Below are 18,028 nucleotides of genomic sequence, written 5' to 3' on the forward strand. Positions count from 1 at the left end.
ACTGAGGGATTTGACATGTGATAACTGCTCCTCTGTTACCACATTGCTTAGATCAGGGGTGCCCACACTTTTTGGGCTTGTGAGCTACTTTTAAAATGACCAAGTCAAAATGATCTACCAACAATAAAATTTTTTTTTTAAAAACCACAAAGCACACTGTATGCAGAGAAAATGTTAATTATCATTTATATTCCACGGGTTTTCAAAGAGGTCAAGGCAGATGACTTTATGCAATGTCACCTCAGGAACAACTATACAAAAATAGACAAATATACCCGCTCCCTTTTTACAAAACCCTGCGCTGCAAACCGCTATTGCAGTTTAGTAAAAGGGGGCCATAGTGCAAAATATAGACAGCAGATATAAATTCTCAAAACTGACACAATTTGATCACTAAATTGAAAATAAAATCATTTTTCCTACCTTTGTTGTCTGGTGATTTCATGAGTCTCTGGTTGCACTTTCTTCTTCTGACTGTGCATCCAATATTTCTTCCCTTCTTTCAGCCTGCTGTATGCTTCCAGACCATATTCCCTCCACCAAATTTTTCTTCCTCTCTCCCTGCCCCCTTCCCTGTCTTTCTTTCTGTCTCCCTGCCCTTCTTTCTTTCTGTCTTCTTTTCCCCCCTTTCTTTCTTTTTCCCTTCTTTCTTTCTGTCTCCCTGCCTGCTTCCAAGCCACTGCCGCAGCCATCGGGAAACAGGCCTCCAAACAATTGCCGCCCCAAGCTCTCCCTGCATCCCCACACAAAAGCGTCGGGCCGACCAGATTTCCTCTCGCCAACGTCATTTCTGAAGTCGGAGAAGAAGTTCCGGGCCAACCAGGCAGCGATTGGCTGGCCCGGAACTGTCGGGTGGGGGAAGTTGGTCAGCTTGGCGATTCTGAGTCGGGAAGCAAGAAGAACGCGAAGGCAACGCGATCGACTCAAGTTGCCTTCGCGATCTACCGGTCGATTGCGATCGACCTTTTGGGCACCCCTGGCTTAGATTTCAAACATAGTTTTGAGGATCTTAAGTGGTTTATCATCGACTCTATTCCTGACTCATATATTGGAGAAAGAAAGGACCATATTCAATTTTGAGAACATTATTGGATTTTTGAACTGAATATTGTTTTGCCTAAGGGACTTAATAATTGCATCAAATGGAATACCATTATTTAGTGATGATTGTTGTTTTAAGAACTTTTACTTGACAATTTGTGACTTTTGTCTGGTCAATAAAGTTTTTTCAATATGATTTCACTAACAGGAAGCAATGAAAGGCGGAGGCAAAGCCATCTCTCCATTTGGACACGAGGGAGTGGACATTTTTAACAGCGTTAAGGGCTCCTTTTACTAAGCTGTGATAGTGTTTTTAGATCGCGCAGAAATTTAACACGCGCTAAACCCACGCTATGCGGCTAGAACTAACACCAGCTAAATGCTGACATTAGCATCTAGCGCTTGCGGCAATTTAGCGCATGCTAAGTGCGCGTTAAAACCACTATCACAGCTTAGTAAAAGGAGCCCTTAGCGCTGTTAAAAATGTCCACTCCCTCGTGTCCAAATGGAGAGATGGCTTTGCCTCCGCCTTTCATTGCTTCCTGTTAGTGAAATCATATTGAAAAAACTTTATTGACCAGACAAAAGTTACAAATAGTCATTCAATTAGCCCTAACTATATATCTTTGAATTCAAACACTATATAGTTAGGGCAAATTGAATGATTCCTGATAAAGGGGGTTGTCCCGCAACCAAGAGATGAGCTTCACGATCCCTAAAGGCCTAGTTGTTTGGACAAGTGTTTGAGGGTGGGGGGTGGGATCTTGACTGTTTTTAACTGGGTTCTGTAAAAGGGAGGGGATAGAACCCTGAGATTATTTTTTGCGTGTTCTTTGTTATTCTTTTGTCTGTTTTTGTGTTTTAATATATAAACTTAATATTTGTTAATTATTAGCAGTATGTTTAGCTTTAATAATGTGAGTGGTTTGGGGCTGAGCCAGGAATTACATAGCCACTAGTGATCATCAATGCAGTACCTGTAGAGCTAAGCAGGGCATCGCTATTTATATATGGTCCTATTAGTCCAGTTATGTGGGCCCTGGCACTGAGTATTGCTTAACTCCTGGCTCTGCCCCAAACCACCCTGGCACTGCCCAAAGAGTGCCGCAGTGGTCAGAGGGGTTATTCAGCAGCACTGCTCAGTGACGTGCCACTGAATGTTCCCTCCTGACAGTTTCAGCGCAATTTAATTGGGCAGCAGCATCTCCTGCCCAGTTAAATCATTTAGAATATCAGGTCCAGATATTCTGGCGGAAAGTGTTCAGGGCAGAGTAGCAATGTTTGCCTGCAGAATGGCATTTTCAAATCTACGTGTGTGCTTGTCTCCTCTTTTCTTCATTTGTTTAAAACAGAGATACAAAGTCTGCGGAGGGTTTTGTTCATAGCTACATTCTCAAAGAAAAAGTGCATAGATTTTTTTTCTTTGAAAATTGCCTACCAGATCCATGGGTGCACAAGTACCTAGCCAGGCTTCTGAAAACAGCCCTCCTCAAGGGCCAAAATGAGCGGTCTTGGAGATATCTGTGCATTAGGGCCCATTTTCTGATAAATGCACATGTATTTTTTCTTCCAGGCTCCATAATGCAGTTTCTCCAAACAATCCTTCTTTTCTCCTCTTGGTTCTTCATGTTGTAAGTGCACCTCTACATGGTCTGGCCAATGCCATTGTGTTTGGATTGGATAAAGAGACTTGGGTCCAACTTCATTTCAGCTCGCTGCAGGTAGGAATGCCCGAGTTTCGTTCCTCTGTATTACTAACTGGTTTGTAAGAGTCCACTGATCTTCTCTTTCAGAGCTTATTGATTGGGGTTGGAAATGCTGATTGCGGTGGGTAAGATCCCCTTGACCCAGCCAGGCTTCCTCTCTGGTTATCTCCTTCTATTTGCCTTTGTATCAGACTCAAATACTTACGAGTGTATTCATATTACTATATTGCCTTGCCAGTGCAGCCAAGTACGTGGAGGGCCATTTTCAATAGGACATCTAGATCTGATCTGGATGTTTCCTGCTAAACGTCCAAAGTCAGAAGCACAGAAACATCCATTTTCAAAAGCCGAACCACTAGATGTCCAAAAATATATATAGTTTTTTGAAAATCGTCTTCTTGGACATCCAACCCTTAGAAAGCTTAACTTTATACCCCATTTTCAACTAAAGAAGTGTCCAAGTTGAAACATCCAAATCCAGACCATTTGGACATGGGGGGGGGGGGCAGCATTATGATGGACTGGCCACACAGACATGCCAACAGTGGGACACCTTAGAGGGACACAAAGAATGCCAGAAGTACATCTCACCCCTTATAATTTATGCTGAGCCCTCCAAAACTCCCCCAACACCTACTAGACCCACCTGTCTACCAACCCAATAGCTCTCATGGCTATAGGTAGCACCTATATGGCAGTAGAGTAGGGTTTTGGTGGGCTCACACTTTCTACCATAAATGTAGTGGTTAGAGTGGCTTATGGGCCTGGGTCCTCCTCCCTTTTTTTTTTTTTTTTTATAATTTTTATTGGAAAAGCAGCCAGCACCATAACAAGGAATCATAGGCTACAGCACAACAGTATTAATGAAGAAAACAAGCAGTCCCAGGAGGGCAGCAGTAATGCTCAACCATGTAAAGACCAATACAGAAACCCCAGCGAGTATATATTGTATAGAAATAATACAAACAAACAATAGCAATGCTGGTAATGGCTTGAAATTGGCGTCCACCACCGAGATACAGAACTAAGTCGATGAGGAAACCTCCTCGGGAAACAAAGCAAGGCTGCCTAACTTTTAGGATAAATGGACTCAACGTCCCATGCACGCCTACCATTTTTCCAACACATACCTTCCAGCAAGACACACCATACCAACCTCACCAGCCACACCGCAGTCAAACCCCTCAAGCTCACCACCCATGCACACCCCAACCACACACCGGCCCGAGAGAACACAAAGACTTCAGCGAGTCACCGAGATTCTGCAGATCAGACTCAGGGCGATGCCATAGACTCAGCCGCCTCGGCTGCGATACAAAATGCCCTCCACAGAGAAACCTAAAGGTGTTTGTCGGTGGAAGAAGCGGAATGGTAGGTATGTATCTCAAAGGAGGCAAGCTCCCTCATCCGCTGGATCCACTGCATAAAGGAGGCCGGCGTCTGACTCACCCAGTGCTGTAACAAAAGTTTTTTCGTCAGCCTCTCTATTGTTCACTAGCCTAATAGGCGTTCCCATACCAAGTGCTGCTGTTCTAGAGACAGGTACATAGGCTTTTTTTCAGATTTTAGGGGGTGGGAGGAGGTTAGTGAGCAGTGGGGGAGTGGGGGGGGTGTCATATTTTAATGTATCCAGTGGTCAGTTTGGGTACCTCTGTGACAGTTCGATGCTTCTAAAACAGATCTACCTCCAAACGTTTAAGTTCCATCCAGGACGTCTTGCGAAAGATTTGATTGTTGTCGCAAGAACACACCCAAAGCCCTCCCAAAACACACACATAAGACACCTCCCAGCACACCTCCTGGAACTCTGGATGCACAGTGGGAAAAGCGTCTCACTAGGGGCTCCTTTTCCAAAGGTGCCTTAGGGCCTTAATGCGCGGAATAGCGCGTGCTGGCCGCTACCGCCTCCTTTTAAGCAGGCGGTAATATTTTTGCGAGTGCCCACTAATTTTGTACGTGCGCTAAAACCGCTACGCACCTTAGTAAAAGGAGCCCTAGATGTCCAGGAAAAGGGTTTTGATTATTGGCACTTGTACATCCAAGTGCCGACTTAGGTGGTTTTTTAAACGTTTTAGTTTTTTGATTATAAGCCCTATGTGTACATCATAAATAACAAAGATATTATAACAACTAATCCAATGATAAAAGTCATCAGTGCAGAATTCTAAGATGCTGCCTATCTCTACTCTCTATTACGTACCAGTTAAGCAAAGAGTATTAAGACAGCAAGGAACAGATCAATTAGAATCTATTGATATAGATCCGACAGATTTTTTGGAAGACTCTCAAGATGTAATATAGATGAGAGCTACCTTACTTGTAATTTTTTTTGAGTGAGAGCGATAAGGCATTGACGATGAAACTTTATTTTAGAAACAAAAATGCTTTATTTTGTGGAGCTAAGGTTCAGATGTTCCCTGATGTGGCAAGATCGACCCAACTCAGAAGGAAGGGCTTTTTAGCCTCAAAACCTCGAGTTGTGGAACTGGGGGGCCATATTTTTTCTGAAGTTTCCTTGCAAGTGTTTGGTGACTTTTCAACGTACATATTAAATTTTTTGGGATCGGGCTCAGCTGGTACAATTTCTTGATCAACATTAATGGGGGATTATATATTTTGTTGGTTGAGATAGCTATTTTCAAATTGAGGAGCCTGATTTGAAAAAGATGCTTATATAGAAGAAAGGTGTTTTCTTCCTTTTAATTTTCCTTTGAAATAGATTTCTGTTATTAAATAGTGCACCTCTTCTTTTAATGAGGGCTAGATGGAATTTCTATTTTGTAATGATAATAATTATGTAAAATGATTTGTTATGTTTCCATCCTGTTATGTTTCTTTGTAAACATTATTTGGAATTTCAAAAAAAAAAAAATGTCATCAATGTAAAACCATTCCAAGTTTCGAGTTTATTAAAAATTTGCTATACCACATAATCAGGCTTCAAGGCGGTTTACATAGTTAAAATGGAGAAACATAAAAATGTATACGTAATTAATAGAAAACACAAAAAACAATACAATATTTTCAAAAATATACATCCAATAATCCCCCCAGCACAGGGGTAGGCAATTCCGGTCCTCGAGAGCCAGAGCCAGTCAGGTTTTCAGGATATCCACAATGAATATGTACGAGATGGATTGGCATACACTGCCTCCTTGAGATGCAAATCCATCTCATGCATATTCATTGTGGAGATCCTGAAAACCTGACCTGGCTCCGGCTCTCGAGGATCGGAATTGCCTACCACTGCCCCAGCACCACACACAAACTATCGAACCCCAATCATACCAAGAATTGGAGAAAAGACCTCGGTGTCTAATCGGGGTATCCTCAAAAATTAGACAAACTTGCCTCATATTTCATTGAGACAGGAAGACACATCCTCGGTCTAAAACACTCCAAAATAAGTGGAAAAAATATTTCTTCTCAATTCACTCACAATTGCAGAAATATAAATATCAAAACATTATCGCACTTATCTGAAAAAGTAGTCTTCGTAGTGCTGGGCTGTAGAACAGTGTTTCCCAACCCTGTCCTGGAGGACCACCAGCCAGTCGGGTTTTTGGGATAACCCTAATGAATATGCATGAGAGAGATTTGCATATAATGGAGGTGAAAGGCATGCAAATCTCCTCCATGCATATTCATTAGGGCTATCCTGAAAACCTGACTGGCTGGTGTGGACAGGGTTGGGAACCACTGCTATAGAAGCAGGAAAAACCTGCCAAGTGGATCATGAGCTAAGTGCAAAGCGGCCACTGAATCTCCACCGCCTGTACACTGTCACCACGATTTCCAACAGGGCTCCCTGTTTCGCAAAAAAGCCGTGTCGGGGAAATGCTGAAAAAAACGAAAAATCAATAAATCATCACTCCTTCAAATAACGCTCTCAAAAACAAAACACAGAAACTAAATCAGCCCAGCTCACAGCGTTAATTATCCAGCTTTATTGCCTATTATAAAATGGCCCCTTGGCGTTCATGCCGGCTTAAGTCTGCAGATGTCATCGTGTATTTGCGTGATGACGTTCCGACTTTTCAAAAAACAAAAAAAAAACCCGGGTCAGCACAACTATTTGCAGCTGTCAAAATTTCATACAAAAAAGATGAGAAAGAACTTATTAAAAGAACACTCTCCATTCCACACAGCTATTTAAACCAATGGGCGCACAGGTTGTAAAGAGAATACCCGTCTTTGTTCTCTTCGTAACAAAAGCTATTTAAAATCTCCTCCTCGAGCTGAAGGGAAAATGCACTCCAAAACCCAGGGATGATGATGATCCAGACACTGCTTAATTAATAGGACAGACAACAGGTAGTAATGAAGCAAAGACTAAAACTGAGACGATGGGGATGAACGACATTATTTAAAGTGAAAAGAGGAAGAACTAATCTCCCCTCCATGATTTCCGCTCGCCGGGCAAGCCCCTCTTCCACTGCCAACTCCAGACTCCATCCCTTCTTTCTTGCGGCGCCATATGCCTGGAACAGGCTGCCTGAATCAATACGTCGTGCTCCCTCCCTAGCAGCGTTCAAATCCAAGCTAAAGGCTGTTAACTCTTAATTCCAGTGCTGAAGGAGTCTGGGACTGGTTTTCCTAAGTGTTGAACTAAGTTTTCTCTTTAATAAAATGCTGAATTATGTTTAGCTGCAGACCTAACTAAACTAAACTAAACCTTAAGTTTGTATACCGCATCATCTCCACAGAAGTAGAGCTCGACACGGTTTACAGGAGTTGGTATAGAAAGGAACTACAATGAAAAGTAGAAGGACTTAGAGAGAGAAGTTTAGAGGGACTTCGTATATCGATGAGGGAGGGGTCATTGCATTTTAGAGAAAAAGCCAAGTTTTCAAATGTTTTTGGAAGAGTTGGAGGGAGGTCAGGCTTCGAAGCGGGGTAGTAAAGCTGTTCCAGAGTTCGGTGATCCTGAAGAAGAGGGAAGTCCCTAATTTTCCTGCATGGGATATGCCTTTTAATGAGGGGAAGGATAGTTTGAATTTTTGAGTGGATCTGGTGGTGTTGGGATTAGAGGAGTTCCCGGATAATGGAAAAAGGGGAGGCAGGATACCGTGTAGAGACTTGAAGGTTAGGCAGGTGCATTTGTAGTGAACCCTAAGGATTACTGGGAGCCAGTGAAGCTTAGACAGAAGCGGGGAGACGTGGTCAAATTTGCTTTTTGCGAAGATTAGTTTAGCCGCAGTGTTCTGGATCCGCTGGAGTCTATGAAGGCTTTTCTTTGTCAGGCTTATGTAGATGGAGTTACAGTAATCCAGTCTGGAAAGAATGATGGATTGTACGAGGACAGCAAAGTGATGATGATGGAAGCAGGATCTCACTTTCCTTAACATGTGAAGGTTGAAAAAGCATTTTTTTACTAAGGAATTAAGGTGGTCATTGAAGGACAGTGTGGAATCAATGATGATGCCCAGAACTTTGCATGAGTGTTCAAGCTGCAATGTGGTGCCAGAGGACAGTGAGATGAGGGTGTGTAACTGATCTCATGTTCTAGCCTGTCTGTACTGGGTGTTAGCGTGGACATTCTAATCTAATCTAATCCTTAGGTTTGTATACCGCATCATCTCCACATTCGTAGAGCTCGACGCGGTTTACAGTAGGAGAAATAGGAAGGAACTACAACAGAGGGTTAGAGGTAGAAGTGTGAAGAAAATTTAGAGGACTTGGGATGCCAAGATAGAAGAGTTTCCTTGATTCCTAAGTTGGAGGGAGACTTACATTCTAACTTCTTATGGCTATCTCAGCATAAACGACATGTAACAGTAAGACTGCAGGGCCTAGATAAGTGACTTGCTAGTGACCTGCTAGTGTGAGCTGAGGACCAATGATTGTTAAGAAAAGTAACACGTAGAAAGTTTTCTAGAATTCAGTTGTATTTCCAGAAAAGTATATAAATATCTCTGTAACTTCCTGGTTTTGGCACTTCTGAAGCTGCTAGTTTGGGGGCTCAGGGGTCCACATATGCTGAATAAAATATACCTCTCGCTTTCTTCAAATCTCTAAGTTTTGTGGCTCCCCAAAGTGACCTTTCAGTGCAGGTCTAAAATGCATGTAAAATATCCTTAAAAGGACAAAGAAAAGCCAAGGAATTTGCTAACTATAATAGATCCTTGGACATGACCAACTTTTCATGAATTAGTTTCCAAACTGTACCTGCCGAGATGCCCATTTCTTCAGCTATTTGGGAACTCTTAATTCGTCTGTCTGACAAAATGAAATCCTCAACTTTCTTACATCCACAGGCGTCTGACTCACCCAGTGTGAGGGCCGTCTTCACTGGACTCTACCCCACTTCAACTGCTTGCTCCAAAATTTGACTTTGTAGGATGGTGGGGCATGCTCATGCGTTCTTGGGTCTCCTTTGGCTTTTTCCCTTCTTTCGTGAGAAATTTTATCACTGAACAGTGTTCCAAATCTAGCAGTTTCTTTCTTGCTTTGCACGAGGACTCTCCCGATATCCTGCATCTTGGAATGTTAGACTCACACTGAGCCTCAACGGTGCTTGAGTAACCTTGAGACGTGACACAACATTTCAACATGCTTGCTACTTTCTTTCATACTCAGGTAGATAAATGATTGAACGCCCCTCATAATTTTTTCCGTTCTACCAGCTTATTTTGGCTTCATAGCTGCTGCAGTGGGGACTGTAAGATTCTCTTCCTGAGCTGTAACTCCCCATGTGGAAACCAGCCCGTTTTCGACATAGTTAGGATTACTTTCCCTAAATGTGTCGTTTGTTCATATTAAATTTCATATGCAGTTTTCCCCAGGCTGACAAGGTCCTGCAATTCATCACAGTCTGCTTATAGTTAAAACGACTGAGAAACTGAAAATAAGTTTGTGCCATTTGTAGATATATGATCACCTCACTCATGATTTTCTTTTACAGATCATTAATGACCCCGTTAAGCACGGGTCCCAGAATAGATCCTCAGGGGTGCTCCACTATTTATCTGTCTCCATGAGGAAAACTGACATTTTAATCCTACACTTTATTTCTTATCCGTTAACCAGCTACCAACCCACAATTGTTCATTACTTCCTATTCCATAGCTTTTTCATATCTTCAGGAGTCTCTCATGAGAGACTTTCCTGACTGCTTTCTGAAAATCCAGATACATTACAAGATATTGACTGGGTTGCCCTTACCAATATGCTGTTTACATCTTCAAAGAATTGTAGTAGATTACTAAGGCAAGTACATAGATGAAAACGTGCGAGAACAAAGGAGCTCAGACAAATGCGCGCAGGACTTCAGCGGATTAAAAGTTAAATTTAAAGCGCTTTATCTGCCATCATGAACTGTCTCATTCCATGTAATGCCCTACCTTTGTATGTTAGATCCAAGATCTGCTATCTAAAGTTTAGAAAATTATTGAAAGCCTTTTTATTTCAAAAATTTTAAAATATAATTTAGCTGTAATTTTATTATAGAATTTGTGATTCATTAGGAGTCAAATTCCATAAGAGGCCTAAAGTTAGACACCTAAATAAATAGGCACCTAAGGTTAGGTTCTTACAGTATTTCCAGACTGAATATAACTTTCTGTAGCCGACTGGTAACCTTGCGTATTTGCTGAGCAGAGTTGTGTGACAAAAAGACTGGAACTAATTCAGCCTGTGATATCGGGGCAAGGAGCAGGACCCAACTTCCCATGCCAACAGCCCAGTGTAATTATAATAATTTCTAGAGCAGGGGTGTCCAACCTGCGGCCCCATGAAGTATTTTGTGTGGCCCCGGTCGAGGGCGATGCAGTGTTTTCCTCTGCTGCCCCCGAATGTTTACCGTCTTGCCGGCTCCCTCCTCTGTCTTCCTGCAGCATTTACGTGTTTGTGCGGCCCCAGAAACATTTTTTTTCGGCCAATGCAGCCCAGGGAAGCCAAAAGGTTGGACACCCCTGTTCTAGAGCATCTTCCATCCAAACAGGATCTCGGTACCCTTTAAAATTAGAATACGTCACGGAATAATAACAGCTTGAAAGTACAAATTGTAATTGATACCAGATGGGCGTTACCTAGTGCTGCGTAGGTTCTTGCAAAATTGCACAGTGCATGTTTTCTGGCAAGCCTTAGGGATTATCGGATACGTAGCACAGGTAAACCAAAGACTGTTTTGTTTCTTTTCTTTGGCTTAATGATGAAGGCAGATAGCAAAAAAACATCACCAAGGGAGTGGTCATCTCTAAAGGTTCTGGATAACTCCCGCGAGCATGAGCTGCCAGGGCAAATGACAGTGCGGTTGGATTTGCTGAATGAGTCATAAGCTTTGTGAACTATCTGCACCGAGACAAATAAAGCAAGACAGCTGGAGGTGGCACAATAGAGCCACAAAGGCCTAGGAAACGAAATGACTGGGAGGGCTCCAGCTTCTGGTGCTCTGAGCTGCCTTTGAGGTCACAGGTTAGGGATATCTTAGAAAGCTAGTGGTATGATTTGCCGTTTGAATTGAACACTGTGAGGTGTGTCTTCTGAGAGAACTGCTACTACTACTATTTATTATTTCTATAGCGCTGAAAGGCGTACGCAGCGCTGTACATTTTAACATACAATAGAAAGTCCCTGCTCAGAAGAGCTTACAATCTAATTTAGATAAGACATTTCAGGGTTGGGGAGATTATAGTGGGTCTAGGTATCTGACAGCAGAGAGGGGGAGTTAAGAGTTAACAGCAGTTTCAAAAAAGTGGGCCTTTAGCTTGGATTTGAACGCTGCTAGGGAGGGAGCACGACGTATTGATTCAGGCAGCCTGTTCCAGGCATACGGCGCCGCAAGAAAGAAGGGACGGAGTCTGGAGTTGGCAGTGGAAGAGAAGGGTACAGATAAGAGGGGCTTGCCCGGTGAGTGGAAATCACGGAGGGGCGCATAGGGGGAGATTAGTGAGGAGAGATATCGGGAGGGCTTCAGAGCAAACGCACTTGTAAGTCAGCAAGAGGAGTTTGAACTGTATTCAGAAATGGACGGGGGAGCCAATGAAGTGACTTGAAGAGAGGGGTAATGTGAGAATAGCGGCTCTCACAGAATATGAGTTGCGCAGCAGCATTTTGAACGGATTGAAGAGGCAAGAGACAGGCGCGCGGGAGGCCCGAGAAAAGTAAGTTGCAGTAGTCTAAGCATGAGGTGACGGGAGCGTGGACAAGGGTTTTGGTCATGTGTTCAGAGAGAAGAGGACGGATTTTGATAATGTTATAGAGGAGGAAGCGACAGGATTTGGCGGTCTATTGGATCTGAGTAGAGAAGGAGAGAGAGGAGTCAAAGATCATCCCAAGGTTGCAGGCCGACAAGACAGGGAGGAGGATAGCGTTATCCACAGAGATAGAGAACGGCGAGAGGGGAGGCGGGTTGGGGGGGGGAAGATAAGGAGTTCAGTTTGAGATGGCAGCAAGACATCCAAGCGGCAATGTCGGACAGGCAGGCTGAAATTCGGACTTGAACTCCCGCAGAGATAACCCGGAGTGGATAGAAAGCTCATCAGTTTCTTATAGCTGTATTTTTTTACGTTTTCAGCTGATTTTGTAAATTCCAATGGAAAGATTTTTTTTTTTTTTTAATAAAAGGGCTGTTGTAGGACTTGAACCTGGTTCTCCTGACTCATAGTCCACTGCATTAGCCATTAGACCACTTTTTAAAGCTACAAGCTGTGTTTTTTCAGAATACCCATAATACCTGTAGCTGACAGAGCCTGGTTTTCCCTTTTAGCTTCACTTTTTTTTTTTTTTTTTGGGGGGGGGGAGTGGGGGACAGCAACCTCTGGGAGATGAAGGAGGGTTTATTTATTTATTTAAAATTATTTATAACCTGCCTATCCACAAATCTAGGTGAGGGACAGAATAACGTACAAAATATGCTAAAAATATGCACAAAAACAACATTACATACAAAATATAAAACAGAAGATTCTAAACATTCTTAGAGATGGTACCGAAAAAACGCTCATACAGTAAAAGTCTTCAACCCTTTTCCTAAAATGCAAAAGCAGGGAGCAGGGTCAAAGGAAGGGCATTGCAAAGCTTTGAGCCCTGGACTGACAGCATTGATTTGCAATGACTCAAAAGTCGCAGCACCGCTCATGACGGAGCATCCAAACAATTTTTGTCCGTAACTCGCGTGAAGGACGATACCACTGCAACAAAGAGTGAACGCTCAGTGGACAGTTTGAAGGTCAAGCATAGAACTTTCAATTCAATCCACATGTCAATTGGCAACCAATGAAGCTCACATGATATGTTCATGCCTTAATCCCTCCAGTGGATAATTGCTCAATGCGAGCCACCTTTTGTAACTTGGACGTGATAAAAGCATCTTTGTTTTTAAGAGCATAAGATTTGCCGCTGCTGGGTCAGACCAGTGGTCCATTGTGCCCAGCAGTCCGCTCCCGCGGCGGCCCTTAGGTCAAAGACCAGTGCCCTAACTGAGACTAGCCTTACCTGCGTATGTTCTGATTCAGCAAGAACTTGTCTAACTTTGTCTTGAATCCCTGGAGGGTGTTTTCCCCTGTAACAGCCTCCGGAAGAGCGTTCCAGATTTCTACCACTCTCTGGTGAAGAAGAACTTCCTTACATTTGTACGGAATCTATCCTCTTAACTTTAGAGAGTGCCCTCTCTACCCTGGAGAGAGTGAACAATCCGTCTTTATCTGCTAAGTCTATTCCCTTCAGTATCTTGAATGTTTCGATCATGTCCCCTCTGTCTCCTCTTTTCAAGGGAGAAGAGGCCCAGTTTCTCTAATCTCTCACTGTATGGCAACTCCTCCAGCCCCTTAACCATTTTAGTTGCTCTTCTCTGGACCCTCTAAAGTAGTACCGTGCCCTTCTTCATGTACAGCGACCAGTGCTGGATGCAGTATTCCAGATGGGGGTATACCATGGCCCTGTACAGCAGCATGATGACCTTCTCCGATCTGTTTGTGATCCCCTTCTTAATCATTCCTAGCATTATGTTTGCCCTTTTCACCGCCGCCATGCATTGCGCAGACGGCTTCATTGACTTGTCGACCAGTACAGTGTTCCCCCGGTCTTCACGGTTCACGGTCCCGGTTAGTTGCGGTATTTTCTGACCGTGAACTGCCGACAACGAGAGGGCAGCGGGAGAAGCAGGAGAAAGCAGCTGGAGCGCCGCGAGTGCAAGAAATCTTCCTGCTTTGCCACGTAGCTCCTGATTGGATAAGGCTCGACTTAGTGCAGGAAGAGGTGGTCGGAGCATACCGCGAGTGATTTCCTGCACTCACGGCGCTCCAGCTGCTCTCCCGCTGCCCTCTTTGCCAACAGATCGGGTGCATGCAGCAGCGACTGCATAAGCCTTCCCCCCCACCGCCCCCCCCCTGGGCAGGCCCTGCGGCGCTCCGGCTACTCTCCTGCTGTCCTCTTCAGTCTCCCCCATGAAAAACCGTATTCGCGAACCCCCACGAATAACAGGGGAGTACTGTACTCCTAAGTCTCTTTCCTGGGGGGTCTCTCCAAGTACCGCACTGGACATCCTGTATTCGTGTATAAGATTTTTGTTACCAACATGCATCACCTTACACTTATCCACGTTAAACCTCATTTCGCGGCCCATTTCTCGAGCATTTTTATGTCACGTTGCAGGTCTTCGCAATCCTGTGTCTTCACTACTCTTACCAATTGAGAATCCCTGTTGAACATCTTACTTTTGGGCCCTCCCTAGAAGAGAATGACATAAGAGACAATTTTTTTCCCTGTCCCCGCAGGATCTCTCTCTATCCCTGTCCTGGCCCCACAAATTGTGTCCGTGTCCCTGCCCCATCTCTGCACACTCTGTCCTCATCTGCACAAGCCTCGAGCACTTATGATTTTAAAGTGTACAGATGAGGACGGAGCTTGCAGGGATGGGGCAGAGGCAGGGACAGAACTCGCCAGGATGGGGATAGAGACAGATGCTGTGGGAATCTCCAAATCCCATCCAAAACATACTCACAACACCCCCCCCTGGCTATTTGAATGGATTGCAGTGCGAAAGGCCCAAATTCTGACTTTCCAAAATCAAAATTTGGACATTTCTAGCAGATGGATTTTTTAAAGATATTTTAAAACGTCCATCTGCTTTGAAAATAAGCACCTTAATATACTGTATACAGGCAACATATTGAAGCTTTTTTTAATCCGATTACGTCTTACATCTTCAGTCTCTCCATTCCTAGTACAGAATAATTGATTCACACCGACACTTTTATTAGCTCCTCAATTTAAGCTCCTAGGTTGGGTTCCTATTTTCAGCCAAACTCAGAAGCCTTAAATTTAGCACTTTCCCTGTTGCACTCACTTTGCATCCTCCTAAATTTAAGAGTTTAATGATGTTTTGAGTATTACTTTACGCAAATCGCCCTAGTAAATATTCAAAGAGGTCAGAGTTACGAGCATAAATCTTTTTAAATATTAGGCATGCTCTTTTCGCCTTTTTCTTTTGAGACATCAAGCTTGTTATTGATTGATTTGGAAGTATTCCATGTAAAGGTTTATGTTCATTATTTATTAATTTTTATTTCATTTAATAATTTATATTTTGCATATCCTACAATTCTATAGGGATTACAAATTCTTTAGGTACTCAAGCATTATTCCCTAACTGTCCCGGCAGGCTCCCACTCTATCTAATGTGCCTGGGCAAATAAGGATTCAGGCCCATAGTGTGTAACCAGCGCCTAAAGTTAAGCACCTATTTCGGAGGTGCCCAACTAGATAGGCGCCGATCTAAATTGAATAACGAGCTTTTCAATCAGCAGAGCGGGACTTAGGGGTGATCGTCAGTGAGGACATGAAGTCTGCCAATCAAGTGAAGCAGGCTTCGTCCAAGGCGAGACAAATCATGGGCTGCATACGAAGGGGTTTCGTCAGCCGTAAGCCGGAGGTCATTATGCCATTGTATAGATCCATGGTGAGGCCCCACCTGGAATACTGTGTGCAATTCTGGAGGCCACATTATCGCAAGGATGTGCTGAGGATGGAGTCGGTCCAGAGAATGGCCACCCGGATGGTCTCGGGACTCAAGGATCTCCCGTACGAGGAACGGTTATAAAAATTACAGCTATACTCGCTCAAGGAGCACAGAGAGAGGGGGGAAATGATCGAGACGTTCAAGTATCTTACGGGCCGCATCGAGGCGGAGGAAGATATCTTCTTTTTCAAGGGTCCCTCGGCAAAAAGAGGGCATCCGTGGAAAATCAGGGGCGGGAAACTGCGAGGTGACACCAGGAAGTTCTTTTTTACTGAAAGGGTAGTTGATCGCTGGAATCGTCTTCCACTTCAGGTGATTGAAGCCAGCTGCGTGCCTGATTTTAAGGCCAAGTGGGATCGTCACGTGGGATCTATTCACAAGGTAAAGGTAGGGGAGGGTCATTAGGGTGGGCAGAATGGATGGGCCGAGGCCCTTATCTGCCGTCTATTTCTATGTTTCTATGTTTCTATCAAGAAAGCGTGATTCTATAACAAGGCGCCTCTAAAAGTTTAGGCGGCCTTCAAAAAAATAGGCGCTATGCATGTTAGGCGTGGGCGTGGCTACGGGTTGGGCTCCTTCTTACAGAATCACTGCTCTTAAGCGTGCTTAAGCGCTCGCATGGCCGCCTAACTTTTAGCTGTGCCTAGAGCTGGCCTATGTAATGGGCACCTCCGAAATCGATGCCGCTCAGCGTGATTCACCAAACAGCAGCCAACTGTACTTGAATCCTGCTGAACAGCGCCTACGTTTTGGGCGCTTCTTATAGAATTTGCCCTTAAGCGACTTGCCCAGGGTCACAAGGAGCAGTGCGGGATTCGAACCCACAACCTCAGGGTGCCATGCAAGCCATCAAGGCAATTTACGGTAGGATTTGTGTGAAGAATATATGTGAGAAAGAATTGAGAACAAGTGTTTAAGGCCGTTACATTAACGGATGCTAGAGTAGATGTCTGTCTATCTTTTTTTTTTTTTTTCTTTGTCTCTCTCTCTCCTTGGACGCTGTCTGTCTGTCTTTCTTTCTGTCTCTGTCTCCCTGGCCTCCTGCCTGCCTGTATTTCTCTGTTGTGCCATGCATGCCTGACTCTCTGTGACCCCCTTCCTATGTCCTTAGTGTCCTGTCCTATGTCCTTAGTGCCCTCAGTGCCCCCAGTGCCACCTTCCTGTGTCCTTAGTGCCCCCAGTGCCTCCTTCCTATGTCCCACTCACTGCCTTCCAGACTTTGCCCCACCCCCACGCCCAAAGCCAGCCTGCCTGCCTCCCTCCCTCCCATCCCCCTGTGCAGTAGAACCCTTGAACAGCATGTTTCCATCTCCCCCCGCCACTACTGCCGCCGTGCTGCCGACCCCACTAACCCTACCATCCAACCCTCCCACCGAAAGACGACCGACAAATCTCCCGACTCCAGCAGCATCCACAGCACTCTAAATACGCTGCTTCGCGGCCTTCTACTGCCCTTGATTCCTTCTGCCGCATCACTGATGATGTTATCAGGGACACAGCAGAGGAAATCAGGGCAGTAGAAGGCCGCAAAGTAGTGTATTTAGAGTGCTGCGGACGCTGCTGGAGCCAGGAGGTTTCTGGTCGTCTCACGATGGGAGGATCAGATGGGAGGGTCAACGGGGGTTCAGGTGCGGCAGGGAGGGGTGCACCGGGGGGGGGGGGGGGCGATGACGACGAACAGTGGGCCTTACAGTGAGTCAGGGCAGGAGGGGGAGTCATTGGCGTGTTCCAAAATGGAATACGGACATGGAACACAAAACACGGCGGCAGGGAACATGAAACCCTAAGTGCGCATGCATATAATTAAACATATGAAAAGTAAAGTAAGAAATCAATGCTGGCTACTGAGTGGCAGAGCATGGCTAGTTTGCTTAGTCTCGCTGACCAGAAAATGTACAGTGCTCCCCTGAAATTCGCAGGGGTTCCGTTCCAGGAACACTTGTGAATTTCAAAAAAATCTCAAATGTGGTTTAAGGAGCCGATCGAAGGCAGGAGAGGGCAGCTGGGGCGCCGGCAGATGCTGAAAATCATTTGCGGTATTTTCCGACCGCCTCTTTCCTGGTACTAAAGTCATGGTTACACCAATCAGGAGCTGCCTTGACAGATAGCGTGTCAAAGCAGCTCCTGATTGGTGTAACCATGACTTTAGTACAAGGAAGTAAGAACGAAAATACTACGAATTACTAAGTCCGCGATTTGCGAACCGCGAATTCATGGGGGTGCTATGTTATAATTCTATACCAGTTTCCTTGAATATTGTTTGACCTAGCACAAATAACACAATCAATAGAAAATATATCATAATAAATTATGTCAATAA

General features: G+C 44.4%; 1 protein-coding gene across 6 annotated transcripts in view; it reads left to right on the forward strand.

Annotated features, from left to right (window-relative positions):
* The window catches only part of LOC117363042 (cyclic AMP receptor-like protein A), a 646,660-nt gene that overhangs the window by 564,126 nt on the left and 64,506 nt on the right, over nt 1-18,028 (forward strand). For all 6 annotated transcript variants that reach the window (XM_033950231.1, XM_033950230.1, XM_033950233.1 and 3 more), the window contains one exon: nt 2,615-2,762. In XM_033950231.1, coding sequence (XP_033806122.1) covers nt 2,615-2,762 — 148 coding nt within the window. The remainder of the gene's footprint in view (nt 1-2,614; nt 2,763-18,028) is intronic.

The sequence above is a fragment of the Geotrypetes seraphini genome, chromosome 6 (genome assembly GCF_902459505.1).
Source record: "Geotrypetes seraphini chromosome 6, aGeoSer1.1, whole genome shotgun sequence".
Lineage (NCBI taxonomy): Eukaryota > Metazoa > Chordata > Amphibia > Gymnophiona > Dermophiidae > Geotrypetes > Geotrypetes seraphini.